This window comes from Silurus aristotelis, assembly GCF_946808225.1.
Source record: "Silurus aristotelis genome assembly, chromosome: 12".
Classification (NCBI taxonomy): domain Eukaryota; kingdom Metazoa; phylum Chordata; class Actinopteri; order Siluriformes; family Siluridae; genus Silurus; species Silurus aristotelis.
In genome coordinates this window covers 5,204,429-5,226,770 of record NC_139585.1, presented here as the reverse complement: position 1 = coordinate 5,226,770, position 22,342 = coordinate 5,204,429, and the positions used below count along the sequence as shown (strand labels likewise).

At 38.4% G+C, this 22,342-nt stretch overlaps 2 protein-coding genes and 1 long non-coding RNA gene across 4 annotated transcripts in view; all 3 read left to right on the top strand.

Annotated features, from left to right (window-relative positions):
• itgb3b (integrin beta 3b) overlaps positions 1 to 15,361 on the top strand; it is a 285,998-nt gene extending 270,637 nt beyond the window's left edge. For both annotated transcript variants that reach the window (XM_083556490.1, XM_083556489.1), the window contains 7 exons: positions 83 to 217; positions 4,907 to 5,333; positions 8,415 to 8,637; positions 10,026 to 10,126; positions 10,222 to 10,341; positions 13,242 to 13,408; positions 14,494 to 15,361. In XM_083556490.1, coding sequence (XP_083412616.1) covers positions 83 to 217; positions 4,907 to 5,333; positions 8,415 to 8,637; positions 10,026 to 10,126; positions 10,222 to 10,341; positions 13,242 to 13,408; positions 14,494 to 14,562 — 1,242 coding nt within the window. In that variant the 3' untranslated portion in view covers positions 14,563 to 15,361. The remainder of the gene's footprint in view (positions 1 to 82; positions 218 to 4,906; positions 5,334 to 8,414; positions 8,638 to 10,025; positions 10,127 to 10,221; positions 10,342 to 13,241; positions 13,409 to 14,493) is intronic.
• The window catches only part of LOC310734542, a 152,446-nt gene that overhangs the window by 102,333 nt on the left and 27,771 nt on the right, over positions 1 to 22,342 (top strand). The gene's annotated exons all lie outside the window — the stretch shown is intronic.
• Positions 17,318 to 21,761, top strand: nat9 (N-acetyltransferase 9). Its single transcript, XM_083556656.1, has 7 exons — positions 17,318 to 17,530; positions 17,615 to 17,708; positions 19,718 to 19,827; positions 20,545 to 20,685; positions 20,762 to 20,821; positions 20,906 to 21,000; positions 21,333 to 21,761. The coding sequence occupies exons 2-7, from the start codon at positions 17,632 to 17,634 to the stop codon at positions 21,483 to 21,485; spliced, it is 636 nt and encodes a 211-aa protein (XP_083412782.1). The 5' UTR covers positions 17,318 to 17,530; positions 17,615 to 17,631; the 3' UTR covers positions 21,486 to 21,761.

Below are 22,342 nucleotides of genomic sequence, written 5' to 3'. Positions count from 1 at the left end.
CTCTTTGTTTTTGCATCTAATGCTATTCATGCAAATAATAAAAAAGAATGACCTAAAACCTAATCTTGACTTCTATGGACAGAAACTGCGATCTAAGGTTGAGCTCGAGCTCCTGAACGTGCCTGAAGAATTAAGCTTGTCTTTCAATGCCACGTGTTTGAACAACGAGTTCATACCTGGACTTAAGTCTTGCTCCGGACTCAAGAGAGGAGACCAGGTCAGGATTTTATTCTTTGCAAATTCCTGCACTTTTTTTTTTATCTCATTACATTCTCTTAACACTTCTCTAATCCTCAGACACACACTTTTTATCTATCTATCTATCTATCTATCTATCTATCTATCTATCTATCTATCTATCTATCTATCTATCTATTTATCTATCTATCTATCTATCTATCTATCTATCTATCTATCTATCTATCTGAATATATATATATATTGGCATTGGACTTTGGATCCAAAGGTTGTGAGTTCATATCCCAGTTGCTAGTCCTGGGCCCCTGAGCAAGGCCCTTAACCCCATAGATGCTCAGTAAGATAAAAGCAAGTTTCTTTGGGTAAGGGCATCTGCCAAATGGCATAAATGTAGGGCAAAGTGGTGCCTCAATGGCTCATTGGGATCTTTATCAGAAAGTCAGATCCCAGCACCGAGAAGCTGCTGTTTCTCGGCCCTAAATAACCCCCAGCTGCTCAGTTGTATACATGAGAATTGTACATTGTCTGGATACTGGTATCTGCCAAATGCCATAATTGTAAATGTTTTGGAAAGTGAGTTTAGTTTATCAGAAGGTTGTGAGTTCAAATTCCAGCATTACCAAGATGCCTCAGTTTGGCCCTTGTACAAGGCCCTCAACTACTCAGCTATATAAATGAGAATTTTAAGTTTCTTGGCATCTGCCAAATGCTGTAAATGTACTATTGTTTTTTTAACAGCTCATTCCAGAAGTACTTGACTACTTCCACCTGAAAAGATTACGCCTTCGTATTCACTAATTCCACACTGGGGAATTTGTTCTCACATATTCCAAATAAGGAAGAATAAAAAGAACAGGAAAAAAAGACCTTTTCCGATGTGTGCTCGTCCTGATAAATGACTTGCGTTAGGCTTTGTGGTTTACGGTTCGTTATTTCAGCTAGTGATTAAAAACATGTTAACACATATGTTTCACACAGGAAGGGTGGGAGGAAATTGTTAGTCATTTTGCTGAAAATGTCTGGCAATAAGAAGCATCTCTGTATTCATATCCTATCCTGTTCTTATTGTTTTGAGTCACTGTGTCCAGCATGTTAACTCAGCTTTTCTGTCGGAATGTCCCTTCCTGCTCTTTCACACTCATTCGTCAAAAAGTGTGGAACAAAAATGAGTCCTTGACTGCTTGCACCTTCATGCATGGTTAATATTTAATTCAATTACATTTTAACAATGGACATTGTCAATAAAGCAGCTGTACGGCTGTAGGTTTAGATCACTCATGACCAAGACGGGCCAGACTTGACAACATTGAGGAAAAATTCTCCGTGACGTCATGAGGGAGAAACCTTGAGTGGAACCAGACAGAACTCATCCTCTTCTCTGTGAAACTCGATAGTGTGATTATAAATTATAACTATTATAACTAAGGTATGAGCAGAGTTGAGCACAGGTGTGTCTTTATGATTACAGCAGCAGTTTTTAACAACTGTTCACATGGACAAACATTTGTGGACACCTGGTCAACATCGCATTCCACATTTACTCCCCATTTGCTGTTATAATAACCTCCATCCTTCTGGGAAGATGTTCCACTAGATTTTAGAGTGTGTTTGTGGAGATTTGTGATTTCATTCCCACACAAGGGTGTTAGTAAACTCAAGTACTGATGTGGGTGAGGCGAGGAGGCCTGGGGTGATGTCAGCATTTGAATGCATTCCAAAGATGAATTGATGTCAGAGCTCTTTAGCAGGACATCTTCAACTACAAACCCTGTAAACAATCTTCATGGAACTGACGTTGTGCACAGGGTCATGTTGGAACAGATTTGAGTCTCTAAGTTCAAGTGAAAGGAAAATGTGATGCAATTGCATCCAGAATCATCTTATACAATTGTGTGCCTCCAACGTTGTCTTTGTAGTTTAACATATGGCTGGAAAAGGTGTTCCATTTAAAACGTCACCTACATGGGCAATAATGGCATTGGCAGACACACTGATCCAGACTGATTACAATGTTTCGAAGTCTCTATCAATAAATACTTTTTGATGCTGGTTCACAGACTAAGAATATAATATGTCTAAAACTTTGTTGTGAGAGAAAATAGTTAGAGAAGCAGGATTTTCTTAAAGAGAAGTGATAATTTAGGTACTGCAGGAAGAGGTACTGATATGCAGTGAAAGTTCAACCCAGAACAAAGACTTTGGCAGACGCCCTTATCCAGAGCGACTTACATTTTCATCTCATTTACATAACCGAGCAACTATGGGGTTATTGGCGTTGCTCTGTCGCCCAGTGGTGACAGCTTGGTGTGGTTGGGATTTAAATTTACAACCTTCTGATCCAAAGCCCAATGCCTTAACGATCAAGCTACCACCTCCTCACACATAAAGCGGAAGCAATCTCTCTGTAGTGTCTGTACTAAAGAAAATAACCCAAAAACTATTTTTTGTTTAGATAGATTGTCCATTCGGATAGGATATATACACCGATTGTGCAAAAGCAATTTGTATCGCGATGCATTGTTTTTAACATATTTGCGTTGGTAAAAAAAAAAAAAAAAAAAAAAAAAAAAAAAAGGTATTTATATATAATTATTAGTAGATGTGCTGTACTAAACCAGATTGTTTAACAATATTTTGGAAGGTGAGAAGATGCCTGAGGAATGGAGAAGGAGTGTGCTGGTACTGATCTTTAAGAACAAGGGAGATGTGCAGACCTGCAGTAACTACAGGGGAATTAAGTTGATCAGTCACACCATGAAGTTATGGGAAAGAGTAGTGGAAGCCAGGCTGAGAGAAGAGGTGACCATCTGTGAGCAACAGTATGGTTACATGCCGAGGAAGAGCACCACAGATGCATTATTTGCTTTGAGAATGTTGATGAAGATGTATAGAGAAGGACAGAAGGAATTGCATTGTGTATTTGTGGATTTAGAGAAAGCGTACGACAGAGTGCCAAGAGAGGAGTTGTGGTATTGTATGAGGAAGTATGTGAGGGTGGTGCAGGACATGTATGAGGACAGTGTGACAGCAGTGAAGTGTGCAGTAGGAACGACAGACTGGTTCAAGGTGAAGGTCAGACTGCATCAAGGATCGGCCCTAAACCCTTTCCTGTTTGCAGTGGTGTTGGACAGGTTGACGGAGGAGGTCAGACAGGAGTCTCCCTGGACTATGATGTTTGCGGATGATATTGTGATTTGTGGTGAGAGTAGTGAGCAGGTTGAGAAGAGTCTGGAGAGGTGGAGGTATGTGCTGGAGAGAAGGGGAATGAAAGTCAGTAAAAGTAAGACAGAGTACATGTGTGTGAATGAGAGGGAGGGCAGTGGAGGGGTGCGGTTGTAGGGAGAAGAGGTGGAGAAGGTGGAGGAGTTCAGGTACCTGGGGTCAACAGTGCAAAGTAATGGAGAGTGTGTTAGAGAAGTAAAGAAAAGAGTGCAGGCAGGGTGGTGTGGGTGGAGAAGAGTGACAGGAGTGATTTGTGATAGTAGGGTATCTGCAAGAATGAAAGGGAAAGTTTATAGGACTGTGGTGAGACCTGCGATGTTGTATGGATTAGAGACAGTGGCGTTGAGTAAAAGACAGGAGGTGGAGCTGGAGGTAGCAGAGCTGAAGTTGTTAAGGTTTTCGTTGGGAGTGACGAGGATGGACAGTATTAGAAATGAGTTTATTAGAGGGACAGCACATGTAGTATGTTTTGGTGACATAGTGTGGAGGTGATATTGAGATGGTTTGGACATGTGCAGAGGAAGGACAGGAGTTATATTGGTAGAAGAATGCTGAGGATGACGCCACCAGGAAGGAGGAAAAGAGGAAGATCAAGGAGAAGGTTTATGGATGTGGTGAAGGAAGACATGCAGGTAGTTGGTGTGAAAAAGGCAGGTGTAGAGGACAAGGTGATATGGAGACGGATGATCCGCTGTGGGGACCCCTAATGGGAGCAGCCGAAAGAAGAATTAGATGTGCTTTATTTGATTATTTAGAAAGTGGCCAATAATTTTTTTACAATATTTGATATGTAGAGCGCGTTCTCTCAGCAATATGACGAATCACAACACTACGGAGACCAAGGCGTGTCCTGAGAGTCACATGGAATACAGATTAACACGGCAGAGGTAGAGCTGCATCTTCCTGCGGACACAACAGGAAAATAACTTCTGGTTTTATTTAATATATATATATACTGCTTCCCGTGGGCTCACCACCTGCAGGAGGGACCATAAGGGATGGTGCTGTGAGGATTGGGCAGCAGTCGAAGGCGGGGGCCTGCTTAGACTGCTGCCCCGCGACCCGAAGTACGGATAAGCGGGAGAAAATGAATGAATGAATATATATACTGTATATTTTTTTTACTTTTAATTTTACATTACTTTAATGTAATCCGATAAGAAGTACTTTTTCTTTATTAAAGAGCAATATTAAATTTTGACAAAAATAAAGTCAGAATTGCAAGAAATAATCGCATTGTGTTAAATCAAATCAAAATCGAATCACACTGACAGACGATTTAAATACTATTAAATTCCCAGACATTCTCCAGTAAAATTAGCATTTTTCCACCTTTACATAAAAGACTAAGTGAATATAAATGGGGGTACGAATCTATATAAGATCCAATATTATCCTAGTGACATTATGTAGTAATATACATGCACAGGTTTGCATAAACAGCAGTATATAACTTGTGTAAATTGTGTATTTGCTGCTATTATAGGTCTCGTTCAGTGTTGAAGTACGTGCCAGGGGCTGTCCTAAGGAGAAGACGAAAACATTCACTATTAAACCTGTTGGCTTCAAAGACACACTCCAGATCACTGTTGACTTCGAGTGTGAGTGTAAGTGCCAGGCTCAGGCTCAGCCCGACAGCACTATGTGCCACCAAGGCAACGGGACCTACGAGTGCGGCATCTGCCTGTGCCATGCAGGAAGACTGGGTCCGAGGTGCGAGTGTGCCGAAGGTGATTACAGCCTCAGTGAGCAGGACACGTGCACCGGCCCTAACAAAGTGATCTGCAGCGGGCGTGGGGACTGCGTGTGCGGTCAGTGCGTGTGTCACAACAATGATTTCGGAAAGGTCTGGGGGAAGAGGTGCGACTGTGATGACTTCAGCTGCCTGCGCTATAAAGGAGAGCTGTGCTCAGGTATGAGACTTTAATGTTCATATTATACTACTGCAGCAAAATAGCTGCCTGTTCACATGATAGCAAACTGTATACAGATGTTGGTTTACAGTTGTTTTATTTTAGTGGGATTCTCAGATCAATTAGGGTATTGTCTACCAGATAGGTCAGATAGATCAGGTGGATTATGACCACCTGCCTAATATTGTGTTGGTCCCCAATTGCTGCCAAAACTGTCCTGACCCAATAAGCATTAACAGCATTAATAATTTGAGCAGCTCATCTGTTGGATCGGACAAAATGGGCCAGCCTTTGCTCCCCATGTGCATTAATGAGCTTTGGCCACCACTAACCCTGTCACCGGTTCACCACCATTCCATCCTTGCACCACTTTTGATAGGTCCTGACCGCTACGTAATGTTATATTGCATGTCATAATGTTATAATGTCATGATGTTACACCTGGTCAGTGTAAAACATATGTTCACCAAACATAAGCTCACTCATGTCCTGTAGCCTACACAGGGGCTCGCAGTTCTACATAGACACGTCTGCAAAAGTCAGCAAGGCAGCAAAGTTGTAGTAGCTCAGTGGTTAAGGCTCTGGGTTACTGATCAAAAGGTTGGTGGTTTAAACCCTGGTATTGACAAGCTGTCACTTTTAAAGCCCTTGAGCAAAGCCCATAACCCTCTGTGCTCCAGGGATGCTGTAACATAACTGACCCTGACCCCAGCTTCCTTCATTGCTGGAACATAAATAATTTCCTTGTGTGATCAGTAAAGTATAAAAAAAAATGTGTGTATGTAGATGTGCTGGCGGATCTGCTTATTAAATCATTTTTAATTTCGGATCAAAGGAATGAAATGAACTTAACGAGTTAAAAAAAAGATTTGTTCATTTTAATAAATGAGAACAAAGTCACTAAAGTAACTGCATGATGTGGAGGTCCAACAAGTAGTTTGGAGAATTTCATTTCTGAACTTTGAAACGCTCCAAAGCAACTGAGAAAAACAGTAAAAATGAGGTTTTCACTTATTTGGAAAAAATCCTTCTCAAGAAGGTTGTTGCCATACTTTGATCTGTGCTTCATGAAGACCTCATGGAAGAGCAGGCACTCTGAGTAACACAACGGGTCTCTCACATGCCGTGTAGAAGGCTGTGTACTCGGCAATGCGAGCGTGCCGAGCGTGTGTTTGTGTTACAGCCGGATGGAAGCCGGCCAGCAGTTTATGTAACGTCTTAGCGGAGACCTCTCCAACAACTGAGGGGTAGAAATACCATCACGTCTCATTCTACTACCCTTAACTTCAGCTCTATATAACGTCTGTCTTTTTGTTTTTGTTTTTTGTCTGGCATTAACATTGAAGTAGTATTTTACTATGTTTTTATTATAAACTAGCTCGCTTACTTGGCCCCATTGTCACTCAGGAATTACGGCATATTTACGATTTATCTTCCTTAAAAGTGCAGTGATTATATTGAGCATGCCTGTCTGCATTACTACACGCCGATGATGTCATTGCACTAAAATAGCTGAACGCAGTGAGGGAGCTGACTGGGTTCCAAGCCTTTTGAGCTGGAATGAGATTTAGGTTTTTATGTGAGGTTGTAGGTGTGGTACCCACTGTTCTTCCTTTATTTTTGCCATTGTATTCACATTTTCCTGTTTATTCTTGCTTCATTCTGCATATATGTGTGTGTGTTGTGCAATTTTCTTAAACCTAAAATGGAAAAAAGTCCAAAAGTTTGATTTCCCCCTAAAGGTTTCAGACATGAAAATACACTATATAGTCAAAGGTTTGTAGACACATAATCATATTATTGGTGGGGTTTTTTTTGTCTCATTCCACATTTAGTCCCATTTTGCCAGTGTAATAACCTTTATTCTTCTGGGAAGATGTTCCGTGAACATCTCATTCCCATCGGAAGTCCTTTTGTTATTGTTCACAGACAAAATCGTCAAAATGTTTAGTCGTGTTGTCAGTATGACGCTGCACAGTTTCAGTATTTCCTGATGTAAAATACGGTTTTGTTTACAATAATTTAAAACACACAGGGCTGAATTTCTTCTGTATGTATCTATAAATTTCAACAGCACAGATTTTTTTATTTGATTGCATATTTGATGTATATTGTTTGCAAAGACCGAACAGGATTTACACTTTTACTGTACTCTAATAGTGTTCGTTCATTTCCTGATCCATTTTCAGAAATTGTAATTCTGTGTTTTACTCTGTCTGTCGCTAATTGTAGGTTGACGAGATTCACCTTTGACCTGTTTTAGAGAACTAGTTGATCGTTGGTTGATCTGATGCCGTTCACTCACCTTCATTAGTGACAAGCTTGAACATGAACATAAACAACTGATAATGTAGGAAACAGCAGACACGTGTACACAATTGATTAAATTATTGTACAAAACAGTTCATCAAAGCGACAAGAATTTGCTTTTATGACGACGTGATGTGGAGGTTGAACAACGAGTTTTGAGAATTTCATTTGAGAATCTGAGTAACGCTCCAAAGCAACTGAGAAAACCTGTAATATATATAATCATTGAGTACAGTACAAACATTTGAACTCAACTCCTGATGTGATTTTCTTTTGCAGGCTAAATAGCAGGGTTGTTACTCCACTCAGTGTGCAATTCCCAAAATTCCAACACATTCCTTTATTTGGAATCCCATTCCATGCACAAAAAAGTTTGGAGTATTTTGTCACATTGACAACTGCACCCTTCCTCCTGGAGTTTATTCTGTAAATCCAGTCTGAAAGGACGGCTGCTGCATGAGTTTTGTTTTTTGCTTGTGTGTGGAATGCGCATCTCATCACGTGATTTTTACAGGCGAACTATTAACTAAACAGACCTAAACATTGCGTGCTTTCACAGAAAAGACTGATGTTCTTCGTGTATAATCACTCTGGATATTCACTGTGACTTTGGGTCTCAGTAAATCTTGAGCAGCTTTACACCTCAGGCAGTGAACATGCTTTCTTTGATTTACTTCAAATATATAGTCATGATCTCAGCGTTTTAGAATCTGGTGATTTGATTCCTGGCTAGCGTGGTCGTGTTGATGTTATGGATTTGCCTTTTTACAGGACATGGCACGTGCTCGTGTGGTTTCTGCCAGTGTTACCCGGACTGGTCAGGGGAAAACTGTAACTGCTCCACCCGCACAGATACCTGCATGTCCAGCCTGGGGTTGCTGTGCAGTGGCCGTGGTCAGTGTGTGTGTGGAAACTGTGAGTGTACTCAACCTGGGGCCTATGGCTCCACCTGTGATAAGTGTCCCACCTGCCCTGACGCCTGCACTATGAAAAAGTGAGTCTTGACCTAGTCTAGAAAAGAACATTAAATGAATAGACTCATTTAGCTAGATAAGTGAGCTGAGACAAATTTTTGTCTGACTGAATAGAGACAGGATTTCTATCAATACAATACAGTGGACGAAAAAGCAAAACCACATTGAGAGTGCTAAGCTTTGGCCTCGTTTGTATCTGGCCAGAGATGCAGCCTGAAATAAACACAGCGTCACTCCTCATTGGGACTAAATAAAAAAAAGAGGCCTTTTATTGCTGTACATGTCTGATATGAAGCCATTTGTCATGAAATGTACCTATAATTTTGAAAAACACTCATTTTTAGGCATCAGTTTGAGTTTTTATTAAAAAAAATACGTTCATTTTGTAACATGTGAAGCAAACTGAATACCTGCCCTTCAATTGCACTATTTACTAAGTACCATATCTGTTCCTGTCTGCAAAATCTCACTCAACTTGTGCTAAATTAATCTATTGGTCTAATCATGGCCACATTTAATGTTACACGTGGTCTCATAATACGGAAAAAATCAAAGGTTTCACATTTAAGCAGAAGCAAAAATCTTTAGAAAGAGCTTCATCTTATTAACATTTATGATTTTCTATTTTACAGAATTGGTCTTATAGTAAAGCTACACTGTTCGATTGAGTTCTTAAATTCTCAGAGTCAGAATTGTGTCATGCATAAGTATTCACTCCCTCACTTCTCAAAATTTTGTGGTGTTACAACCTAAAACTGAGAATCTACACAGGAAAAAAAAAAAAAAATTATATATATATATATATATATATATATATATATATATATATATATATATATATATATATATATATATATATATATATATATATATATATATACACATATATATATATATATATATATACACACACATTTTTGAGTTTGTGACCTACAGACCAAACGGATATAAAAGAGAACATCAATATCATAGTAATGAAACAGCATCTCTCAGGATTTAGTATAATAAAAGGCCTAAAACTGCAAAAATATTTATCAATGTATCATTAGGGATTAACTTATAGAGATAAATATAGTCATTATTTTACTATATATTTTAGAATTCAATTAATTTATTTAAAGTTGCTTTGTTACAATGTAAATTATTTAAAAATGTACATCAAACAATACATTGAATTCAATAAAAAATACATATTTTAAAGTAATACAGAAAAAATAATATAAATATAGTAGTTGTAGCTGGGGTGATTTATGCTGTACCAGGGGGGGTGAATATTTATGCATATATTTATTAGTGTTAAATATATTTATTAATATATGTATTCATATTTTTTTATGTACAAATTGCAAATGTTGATTACCCGGTTGATTAATTCCTGTGCAGTAATGACTAGTACTTATTTCTGTAGGGATTGTGTGGAGTGTAAGCATTTTCAAAGAGGCAGACTCTTCGAGGATGAAAGCTGTGCCCGAATTTGCCGAGACGAGATTATGCTTGTTGATGATATAAGTAAGAGACAAAACTGTAATATGCTGTCACGCAAAGTGGCTGAATGTCTCTCGTGTATACCTTCCTGACTTTTCTGGTTCTGTCTCGCACCACAGTTTTGCACGATAAGAATGCTGTGAACTGCACCTACAAGGACGAGGACGATTGTGTCCAGCGGTTCCAGTACTATGAGGAGAACAGCGGGAAATCCATTCTGTCTGTGGTAAAAGAGCCAGGTAACACTCTCTGTAACTTTCAGCCTGTTTTTTTGTTTACTACTGTTTTTGTCTGACATGGAAAGAGGAAATGTGTGGATAGATCTAATAATAGATAGATCTCTATAGCTTCTACTAGACAGGCGAATAGAAGCATTGAGCAGATCATCATATAAATATGTATCCAACAAAAAATATAAAAGCTAGAAAGCATTGAAAAATACAATGTAAAGTACAGTAAGGATTTATATAAATATATATATATATATATATATATATATATATATATATATATATATATATATATATATATATAGAGAGAGAGAGAGAGAGAGAGAGAGAGAGAGAGAGAGAGAGAGAGAGGTAGGTGAAAAAATGTCTGACATTAAAATTGACTTTTTTACATTGTTAACTTATTGCCATTATTGGACTTAACTTTCTGGATTCTGATTTTCTTTTTCTGATTTATTACTAAATCGACTCTTTTAGATGATTCCCGAGACCTGTCTCACATTTGTATTTAAATGCTCACCTGGAAATCTCATATGTCAATGACATTTGATGCATAGCCATTCAAAGAAGGAAATAACTAATGTCAAGGTCTATATAACAATGTACATGCTTTGGGAATAAAAAAGCTTCTTCTTATTGGTGAGCTGTGCTACGTAATCTGACTCACTGAACAGAGCTGGAATTTTTATCACTGCTACAAAAAAGAATTTTTTTTGTCTTTATGTTGCCGAGCACAAACATCAAGTCACTACATCTGTTCCCAGCTGTTCATACAGGCTGAAATAAAGTATAGCTAAACTTACAGCCTTCATTTTTAACAATCAATTGAAATGTTGTGCTGGGAGCCTCTAAAATAAATAATAAATCAATTTTTAGTATTGTCAGATTGCCAAATTGACAACCTGCCCTTTGGTTGAACTCACACAAATCTTACTTCCGACTTACGAGCACTAAGCATGAACATACAGCTGAATTTTGTAGCTCTGGGGTTAAGGCCTTGTGAACATAAGGTCATGAGTTCGAATCTCCCATTGGGCCTTTAAGCAAGACCCTTAAATGCTTAATTGTATGAACAAGATTGCCAAATGCAGAAAATGTTTATTTATACTCCTCCACTGACCCTATTTATAAAATTAGCTCAAACTTTTCCTTTGCATTCAAGATTATACATGTTTTAAATGAAGCGTATGTGGTATTGAATGCTGTGGTTAATCCCTTCCGAATGTAGAACGTGTAACTGTGTGCTGTGTGATATTTAAATTCCTTGGGTTAAATATCAGACTGCGGTTTACTTCTCAGGAGTGTCCAGGTACACGGTGGTGTGTGGGTGGGTGTATGTGTGTCTGAACCTCTACGGATTACAGCTTCTAAAGCGGCTGTGGTGAGGGGTGTGGCTCATTAAAGCTGAGCCCGTTCACTTTAACAAACCCACATGTGAAACATGGGCTCCATTAAACATTTAAACATGCAGACTGGGAGCACAGAAAAGAGCTAGTCTAGTAAAGCAAGGCAATAAACATCATCCGAGCTACCGAGGAACACGCTGACTCGGCACAAAGTGCTCCGTGTAATCACACAGGATGGGGCAGTATGACGCTGCAAGGAAGTTCATTCAGTGTATCGTGCAAGTTATCGTCAGAAATCTTTAACATTTGACCCAGTGTTCGTTAAAGAAAACAACTCTAGTCATCGTGTGCTTGTAGTAAGTCAGTGAGTAAGGTGTTGGATTTCAGATAGGAAGGTTGTGAGTTCAAATTGCTTTCGCTCAAGCTTTCTCACGCTGGGTGAGAAGACACCCTTATCTATACCAGAGCTTTGAGGTGTCTGACAAATTATGTACATTTTGAACATTTCGCATCATGTTTAAATATTGTCATGTTTTAAATATATATTGCAAGATTTGAGACAATTCCTTCAATATAACGAAGAAATTAAATAAAATCAGCTTCAATAGTCATTAATTAAGAGCTACATTAATATATATTAATATAATAATAAAGTGCATTAATGAAAATTTGAGATATCCTAGCTTAACATCGCAAAATGCTGGAGGCCTTTGGTTTTTTTGTTTAGTTTTTTTTTTTGTGTGTAAATGTGTATTTTTTAAAATATTTTCTGTCAGATTTTTAGGTATATTACGTGTATTAATAGGGGGAGTGGTGGCTCCAGCGGTTAAGGCGCTGGGTTGCCGATCGGAAGGTCTGGGGTTCAAGCCCCGGTATTGCCAAGCTGCCACTCTTGGGCCCTTGAGCAAGGCCCTCAACCCTCTATGCTCCGGGGGTCCCTTACGAGGGAAATATCAAGGTCCGTGACGTCGGAGTGACATGGGGCCGCCTTCCCGTGGGCTCACCACCTGCAGGAGGGACCGTAAGGGACGGTGCTGTGAGGATTGGGCAGCAGTCAAAGGCGGGGACCTGCTTAGACTGCTGCCCCCGCGAGCCGAATTACGGATAAGCGGGAGAAAATGAATGAATGAATGAATGAGGATGAAAACGTGTATTAATAAAACACAGCCAAAAACATTTGCATAATTTCTTCGCTGCAGAAAACCATTTGTCATTTGAACAGCTCATAATAATATTTCTTAAAAAGAAATAAATAATATATATATATATATATATATATATATATATATATATATATATATATATATATATATATATATATATATATATATAAAAAAATGTATATATATATTAGAAATATTATTATGAGCTGAGAAGAAATTATGCAAATGTTTTTAAACACTTTTTAAGCACTTTTCCATATTGTTGTTGCAAAAAAATATATAAAATTTGGTTATACTGTGTGTAAATATATTTTCATACCCAGAGCAACAGTGTTATTTTGCCTAAATGGCCTATTTCTTTTTTTTTTTTACTTTTGCCCTATTTCCTGCTGTGTCCCAGACTGCCCCAAAGGCACTGACATCTTGGTGGTTCTCCTTTTCGTCGCTGGAGCTATACTAATTCTGGGTCTCGTCTCCTTGCTCATTTGGAAGCTGCTGGTGACGATTCACGACCGTCGCGAGTTCGCCAGGTTCGAGGAGGAGCGAGCACGAGCCAAGTGGGAAACAGTAAGGCCAGGCTAACAGCCTTATCTTATTAAGATAATAATCCATAATCATGTTCGTGACACTTTTATAGCGTTTAACATTGCATTGCACTGACAGATGTGGTATGTGTTATGCTACACATCCTGCCTTATGGCAATAAAGTCAGTATTACCATTAGTCTGGTTTAAAAAATGAGCTGGTAAATCATAGATGTGGGCGGTTCAGCGGGATGATTTTATTGTCCCTGTGGCATGCTGGTTTCCCTGCAGAACAAAGCAATGCCTTCATTCCCTAAGGCACGTTTGGCTTTAGTTGCTCTCTTGCTAATTACGCTTTCCTGGTGAGGTCTGAAGGCTGGCACTCATACGACGTTATTCCAACCACATGTGGGATTGCATCGGCTCAAAAAACTCACCCTGTTTACAGCTCTCGCAGCTTCAATACTGTTAAAGGTAGAAAGAACAACAACGTTCTCCTGTATGATCATTTATATATAAGTGGTGGTATCAAAAACTGGCTCTGATTAAGAGTAACGTACTTTATTTATCTACGTTTACACACAAGTCCTCTTGCACAACAATACAGCGCTCCCAGCGTTCCCAGCGTTCCTGCCACTTCAGGAATCTGTCCTTTTTTTTCCGAAGCACGTCAAGAACCTTCTGGGATTCGTGCTGGATTTCCGCAGTGGTGTCAGAACACCGATCTTTGAGCTGGAACTCAACTCTGGAGCTTTTAGCTTTTCTGTAAATCATCATTGAATTAAAAATTAACATTATTTAACAGATACTAAAAAATATCTACTTATGGTGAAGAATCATGTATCCAAAATTCATATTTGAGCTATAACATATTTGGAGATTTTTTTCTTAGTGATTTGTATGACTTTTCTAACACTGTCTCATAATTTAATTTAGTAATTGTTCTAATGTTTTTTTGGTTACATTTCTATTGGATTTGATTTTATTGAGTTGCAATTATTAGAAATCTTTATGGAACTGGGATATATATATATATATATATATATATATATATATATATATATATATATATATATATATATATATATATATATTTGTTTATTTATTTAAATGCTTTCTTTATTTCAGAGTCACAATCCTCTCTACAAAGGTGCTACTTCTACCTTCATGAACATTACCTATCGAGGAAAAGAGTGACCCGTACTGTAGCTCCCCCGAAGATCGTCTTCCTTCCGTCTCCTCTTCTTCCAGTTGTAGCATTGCTTGTATTGTATGTACAGGATGTACATTTTCGTGTGTGTAAATATAACGCCTGTGTGTTAGAGATAGCTACTCATCATGACGCATGTCGAGCCTCTTCCTTATTTCGCTTCCTGACAAGAGGAGCAAAATGATAATAAAAATATGGGCTGTGTTTGAATACAGTTGCGTAATCGGTGGGTGTGATGACCACTGGCCTGTCGAACCTTTTTTGTTCGTGTGTTATCAGACATGCAGAAACGGCTTCTTGTGGAATTTTCTGTAAATACAAATGCATTTGTAGGGAATAAAGCAATCGATGTTTGAGTTGCTGTTACCTCCGTCAAGTAAAGAAACGCCACAACATTCTCTTTCATCTGTTTTGATTTTTTTTAAAACATATAAAATTGTGCAATTGTACTAGGATGCTGTAAAGCGCAACGTCCTCCGACTTCAAGACTTTACTTTGGATGGAAAGCGTTGTTACAGGTTTACCTCTGATTGTTGGAAAGCACTGACACTGGAGACTCCTTCCATTAATAGACATCTCATCATATACCTTTTTTTGTTCTTTCATGGTTTTAATGCGTTTATTGTGCTTATATTCTGTACGTGAGTCCTTCTCGTAGCTGTTGCTGCCATAAAAATGATAAAACATTCAAACAAGAACATTTGATATGTAATATTTTTGTGTTTTTAATGGAATGCTTTTTTACTTGTTTAAAGCTCTTATGATTAAATATTGTGTTAAAATAAATGTATCCAGCCTATCTGTTCAACGTTCAAAATACCGCTCATCACATTTGCAAATATTTCGATTCGGTCATTATCATGAAGGATGCCGGTTATTGTGGTGAAAGACATGAAAGCTGTGAAAACACTGTAAGAAAAAGTCTGCGTAAGATCTTGAATTTTGCTCTAGACATGTCTGTTGGGTTTGTGTTATCCAACATTTGTTCTATAAAACCTTTATAAAAGTATAGGTTGTATTTACAAATTTTAACTAAACACATCCACAGTGCCTCCAACTTTGTGGTAACAGTTTGGAGAAGAATCACGTATGGCTGGAAAAGTCCCAATACCTTGGGCCATGTAGTGTACAGTGTTTTCCTGTCAAAAGTTTAGAAACACCCAGTCAGAGACACGTTTTTATGTATCAAAAGGTCATGGTATAAAGATTTATAAAGATAAAAAAATCTATAAATGTACAGATTTCCCTGAAATTTGCTGTTCTTTACTAGTTGGAGATTTCTTACTTGTGATCCAGTTCATTCCAGAACAGTTCAATAGGATTTGGGTGCGGTGACTGGGCATTTACCTTTCCATGATAAATACTACAGACTATGCAGTGCAGAGCGGCAGTCCAGGTGGAATCGCATGGTGTTGAAGTATAGAATGGTTGCCATGTTGGTTCAGTTTTCCTTTCACTTTCTGGAACCTTCTCTGCTCCAAAACAACCCCAAACCATTAAGCTTCTACCGCCATGTTAGACTGTGGGGGAGTCTGCTAACATCATCTCTCCTGTTCTCCATCTTACACAAGTTCTTCTGTTAGAGACAAAATGTCCAATTTGAACTCATCTGTCCACAGAACTTTCTCTCAGTCATTCACTGTCCAATTCTTGTGTGTTTTGGATTTTTACCTAGTTTATTGCATATTACACATTTACCATCATTCAGGTCAAATTAATTATTTTAAGGGTGGAGCCTAATAACATTCAATTTTAAAACTATTTTATTATAAACTCGAATGATTCAAGTTAACATTTTGCATTTTACAAAACCATATAGATAGATAGATAGATAGATAGATAGATAGATAGATAGATAGATAGATAGATAGATAGATAGATAGATAGATAGATAGATAGATAGATAGATAGATAGATAGATAGATAGATAGGCAGGCAGGCAGGCAGGCAGGCAGGCAGGCAGACAGACAGACAGACAGACAGACAGACAGACAGACAGACAGACAGACAGACAGACAGACAGATAGATAGATAGATAGATAGATAGATAGATAGATAGATAGATAGATTATGTTACTCTCCACTTAAGACTGAACAACAAAGTTATCATTAGATCGCTGCACTTTTACTGTGGAGTGACAGTTGATTATAAGTTTGTATCCCTGAACCAGGTTTAAATGTAATTGCTGGTTCACCGCATCCAGTCGTTTATATTACGTGTTAAGTAAACCACTAATTTAGCAAAGGCCGTCATCAAACATCACCACAACATGATTATCTATTTGTTTGTATATCGGACTGTCTCTCTGTTGATCTATCTGTCCATTCATCTCACATCTATCTATCTATCTATCTATCTATCTATCTATCTATCTATCTATCTATCTATCTATCTATCTATCTATCTATCTATCTATCTATCTATCATCTGTCTATCTATCTATCTATCTATCTATCTATCTATCTATCTATCTATCTATCTATCTATCTATTCACATAAATAAACAGAGATTTTCATTTTAATATGTATGTCTATATACAGTATATATATATATATATATATATATATATATATATATATATATATATATATATATATATATCTTCATACATCCCTATCTATCTATCTATCTATCTATCTATCTATCTATCTATCTATCTATCTATCTATCTATCTATCTATCTATCTATCTGCACTAGAGGAAGTGAGTGTACTGCGCCCTCGTGTGTTCACTAAAGATACATGCAATCACGTGATGTTTTGGGCGCATCTTTATGACGTCAGAATAGACTTATTTTCGTGTGTTAGCTTCATGTTTTTTTTTTAATCGTCGTATCAGAAACCGTGTTGTTTTGGTTAGTTTTTATCTTATTTAAGCGTTATTGTGTATAACACGAGTGAATTTTTACTTGTGAGGTTAATAAGAGCCTTTACAAAGCCGCCGTTTAAAACAGGTATGATGACTGTGCTATAAAGGAATTAAGCAGTAAGATTGTTATCAATGTTGCTTTGATTGTCATTCGATTTTTTTTCCCCAGAATATAATTTTGCGAAAATGCGGATAAATGAAGACACGTTACTGGAAGGCAGTAAAGTCGTGTTGGTTCCCTACAGCACTGAACATGTTCCCAGGTATTTATTTCTCTCACATGTCTGTACAAGATGCAGTATAATTAGTAATGGTTGCACAAGGCAGGTCACTCTTAGTGCCGGTCCCAAACCCGGATAAATGTGAAGGACATCCAGTGTAAAACATGTGCCAAATCAAATATGCGGATCACAAATCAGATTTTCATACCGGATCGGTCGAGGCCTGGGTTACCAACAACCACCACAGGTATCAATAACAACAGGGTACCGGTGTAAATTGGGCTACTGTTGGCTAAAGGAGGAGAAGGAGAGGAGGAAGACGTCTACAGAGACAGCAGGGAAAGGAGAAGTGGAGGAGAGTGGAGGTTCGGGTTGGTACTTTAAATGTTTGTACTATGACTGGTAAAGGGAGAGAGGTAGCTGATATGATGGGGAGGAGAAAGGTAGATATGTTGTGTGTTCAGGAGACCAAGTGGAAAGGGAGTAAGGCCAGGAACATTGGAGGTGGGTTTAAACTGTTTTATCATGGTGTGGATGGGAAGAGAAATGGTGTAGGGGTGATTCTGAAGGAAGAGTACAGTAAGAGTGTAGTGGAGGTGAAGAGAGTTTCTGATAGGGTGATGATCTTGAAGGTGGAAGTTGAAGGGGTGATGATAAATGTCATCAGTGCTTATACTGCACAAGTGGGTTGTGAGATGGAGGAGAAAGAAAGATACTGGAGTGAGTTAGATGATGTGATGGAGAGTGAACCTAGGAATGAAAGATTGGTGATTGGGGTGGATTTAAATGGGCATATAGGTGAAGGTAACAGAGGTGATGGGTAGGTGATGGGTAGGTATGGTTTTAAGGAGAGGAATGTAAAAGGGCAGATGGTGGTAGATTTTGCTAAAAGGATGGAAATGGCAGTGGTGAACACATATTTTAATAAGAAGGAGGATCATAGGGTGACGTATAAGAGTGGAGGAAGGTGCACACAGGTGGATTATGTTCTATGCAGGAGATGCAACCTGAAGCAGATTGGAGACTGTAAGGTGTTACAGCTAGACAGGGGAATTAATTTAATCAGTCACACCATGAAGTTATGGGAAAGAGTAGTGGAAGCCTGACTGAGAGAAGTGACCATCTGTGGGCAGCAGTATGGTTTCATGCTGAGGAAGAGCACCACAGACCCATTATTTGTTTTTAAAATGTTGATGGAGAAGTATAGAGAAGGTCAAAAGGAGTTGCATTGTGTGTTTGTAGATTTAGAGAAAGCGTACGACAGAGTGCCAAGAGAGGAGTTGTGGTATTGTATGAGGAAGTCAGGTGTGTCAGAGAAGTATGTGAGGGTCTTGAAGGACATGTGTGAGGACAGTGTGACAGCAGTGAAGTGTGCAGTAGGAAAGGCAGACTGGTTCAGGGTGAGGGTTGGACTGCATCAAGAATCGGCTCTGAGCCCTTTCCTGTTTGCAGTGGTGATGGACAGGTAGACAGACGAGGTCAGACAGGAGTCTCTGTGGACTATGATGTTTGGGGATGATATTGTGATTTGTGGTGAGAGTAGGGAGCAGGTTGAGAAGAGCCTGGAGAGGTGGAGGTACACGCTGGAGAGAAGGGGAATGAAAGTCAGTAGGAGTAAGACAGAGTACATGTGTGTGAATGAGAGGGAGGGCAGTGGAGGGGTGCAGTTGCAGGGAGAAGAGGTGGAGAAGGTGGAGGAGTTCAGGTACCTGGGGTCAACAGTGTCTCAAAGCAGATATTGTGGTGGAAAAAAAACTTTCATTTTGGATATTGTTGCCATGTTCAAATAAATCTGTAGATTTAATCTAAAATCACTCTTTCTTCCAGTGTCATTTTTTATTATTATTATTATTATTATTATTATTATTATTATTCCATGAATGAGATTGTTGATCATTTAGGTGTTTTTTTTATTTATTATTTATTTACATTTTGGGGTATTTTTTAAATTGTTGCATTGAAATATAGTAGACATTATGAAAGTTAAAATAAAACGAAGCCACTTAAAACACAAACTTGTAGCTGAATAAATGTGACCTATAATTATACAGGTATCACCAGTGGATGACGTCAGCAGAGCTGCAGAAACTCACAGCGTCTGAACCTTTAACTCTGGAGCAGGAATATGACATGCAGAAAAGTTGGAGAGAGGATGAAGATAGTGAGGTTTCTTTCTTTCTTCCAGCACTTGGTATTTGATGTGTATATCATTTTATTGCTATTAGAGAGGTGCATCTCTATATCTGAGGCATCTTGATACATTCAAGATACATTTGAAGCAGCTACCGAGAAATAGTACGGAGTTTTATTTCTTCAATCCAAACAGAAAGCAAACCATAAATTTACAGTACTTAAGTGCCTTCGGACTTCTAACGCATCCTTTCACAAACCCGCCTTTGTAGTGCAAAAAAAAAAAAAAAAAAGAGAGAGAGAAAACAGATTACATAAAACCAGACGTTCTTTATCTGTTGTGTCTTCAGGAAGACGCAGCTCTACCTCTGCCATGTTAATCTGTATTCTATTTGAATCGCCTTGTCTCCGTAGAGTTGTGATGCGATGTAGTCACATAGCAGCAGCGGTGAGAAACAGTTTAGTGAGGAGAAATAAATCTACATATCAAATATTAGTCACTTTCAAAATGATAAAAGTACAGCGCTAATACTAATAATTAAACAGAAATAGTTTTTTTTTTTTTTCGGTGACTCATACAATCCCTAAATGCTATTGTTAAGATTGTGTGGCTCGAAAGAGTAAATATAAAGAGATTTACAACATGGCGAATCCAAAATATTCCAAATATTAGGCACAAGGAATATTTTGGATGCGACAGTCCGCGAGCAGCAGATCATTAACGACCATGCCACACTTGTGAACGCAGAGTGCACGTTCATCATCCTGGACAAGCAGCGATGGACTGATCCGAGCATCTCAGAGGAAGAGTGCATGGTGGGAGACGTCAACCTCTTTCTGACGGACCCCAGTGACCTATCTCTGGCTGAGCTGGAGATCATGATAGCAGGTAATGATCCTGGCGATTCATCATGATTGAAGTTTAGGTCGTATCGTTTTCCGAACCGTGTCTCGGTTTTCCGCAGAGCCCAGCTACAGAGGCAGGGGATTTGGCAAAGAAGTGACGTGCATGATGATGCATTACGGTGAGCAGGAACTGAGGAAATGTTTTTTTTTTTTTGTTGTTGTTGTTTTAATTTGATGTTTAACTCCGTATTAAACCTCCACAGGAATCAACAAACTCGGCATCAAGAAATTCGAAGTGAAGATCGGTTCGGACAACCGGATCAGCATCGAAATGTTCAAGAAGCTCCGGTTCAAAGAGGTTTGAGTGAATAGAATTTGATATATTTTTTTTTAGAATTTGTTATATATATATATATATATATATATATATATATATATATATATATATATAAAGCACTGATGAGATTTTCTGGGGGCGGGGTCTCCAGGGTCAGTGCATTGTAACAGCACTTATAGGAAAATAAATGTATTCATGGACTTTCTATAGCATGATGTATAATAGGAATGGATCAATTATGTTCCCTGAGGTGTTTTATTTCTTATTTACTGTATAATGACTTGTAGCTTTGTCACATCTGCTGACGGATGGATGGTTGGTCTCGACCTGACATTTTCCTCTCTCCTCACCAGCTCTCCGTCAGCGAGGTATTTCAGGAAGTGACTCTCGGTCTGACTGTGAGCAAGGCATCCTGGAAAGAGCTCCTGGGCAGCACGGATAGCATGCAGCAGAGAGAATACGGGAAAACACGGGACTCCAGGCACGGAGCAGGAACTGCTCCCTAATTACAGGAAGCGGATGGGGACTGAAAATGGCTCACAAAAATCACCATCTTACAGTTAAACAAAACTACACCCGTTTTTCATTCCGTACAATTACGTTTAAAGATTGAAATTGTCAGCCGCCTTTAATAAGCAGGTTCGACACTGATATTGTATATTGTATTAATCACCCTTAACGACTTTCAAAGAGTTCTAATCTTATAATGTTTTTTTTTTTCTTTTTCATTTCACATGTATCACATGACCGGTTTGTGTAAAAATATGAACTAAAAAAAAATCGGCTTGTCTTTTCTTACACATACACAATTGATTATCGGAATGATCTCCTTATCTCCCAAACTACTTATCTATTAGTCCACTATAACTGATCCTACCAGGGTCAAAGTTCGACACTATACACTACTATTCGTTCATTTCTGTGGCACTTTTCACAATGGACTTTGTCTCAAAGTGGCTTTTCAGAAGGTAACAATTATAGAGCAAATGTAATAAGTGAATTGTGTATTTAAGAGCAATGAGCAAGCCTGGGGCTTCCTTCAAGTGTGGCAAGGAAACACTCCCATAGACAGTATGATGAAGAAACCTTGAGAGAACCAAAATCAAAAGGGGAATCCATCCTCATTTGGGTGACACCAAGAGTGTGATTATAAAAAAACATTAAACACCAGAGTAAGAGATTATTGTCCTTTCTACAATCTAATACAGTCAGTTGTGGAACCAGGAGCTGCAATAAAATACATCAAAATCTGAGATCATTATAGATCAGACACCAACTTCTCCATACCAGAACCTTTTAGTTCAATCTTAAGGTTTGAGGTTAAAGATGTAGAGCAGGCGATATTTCACTACAAACCATAGAA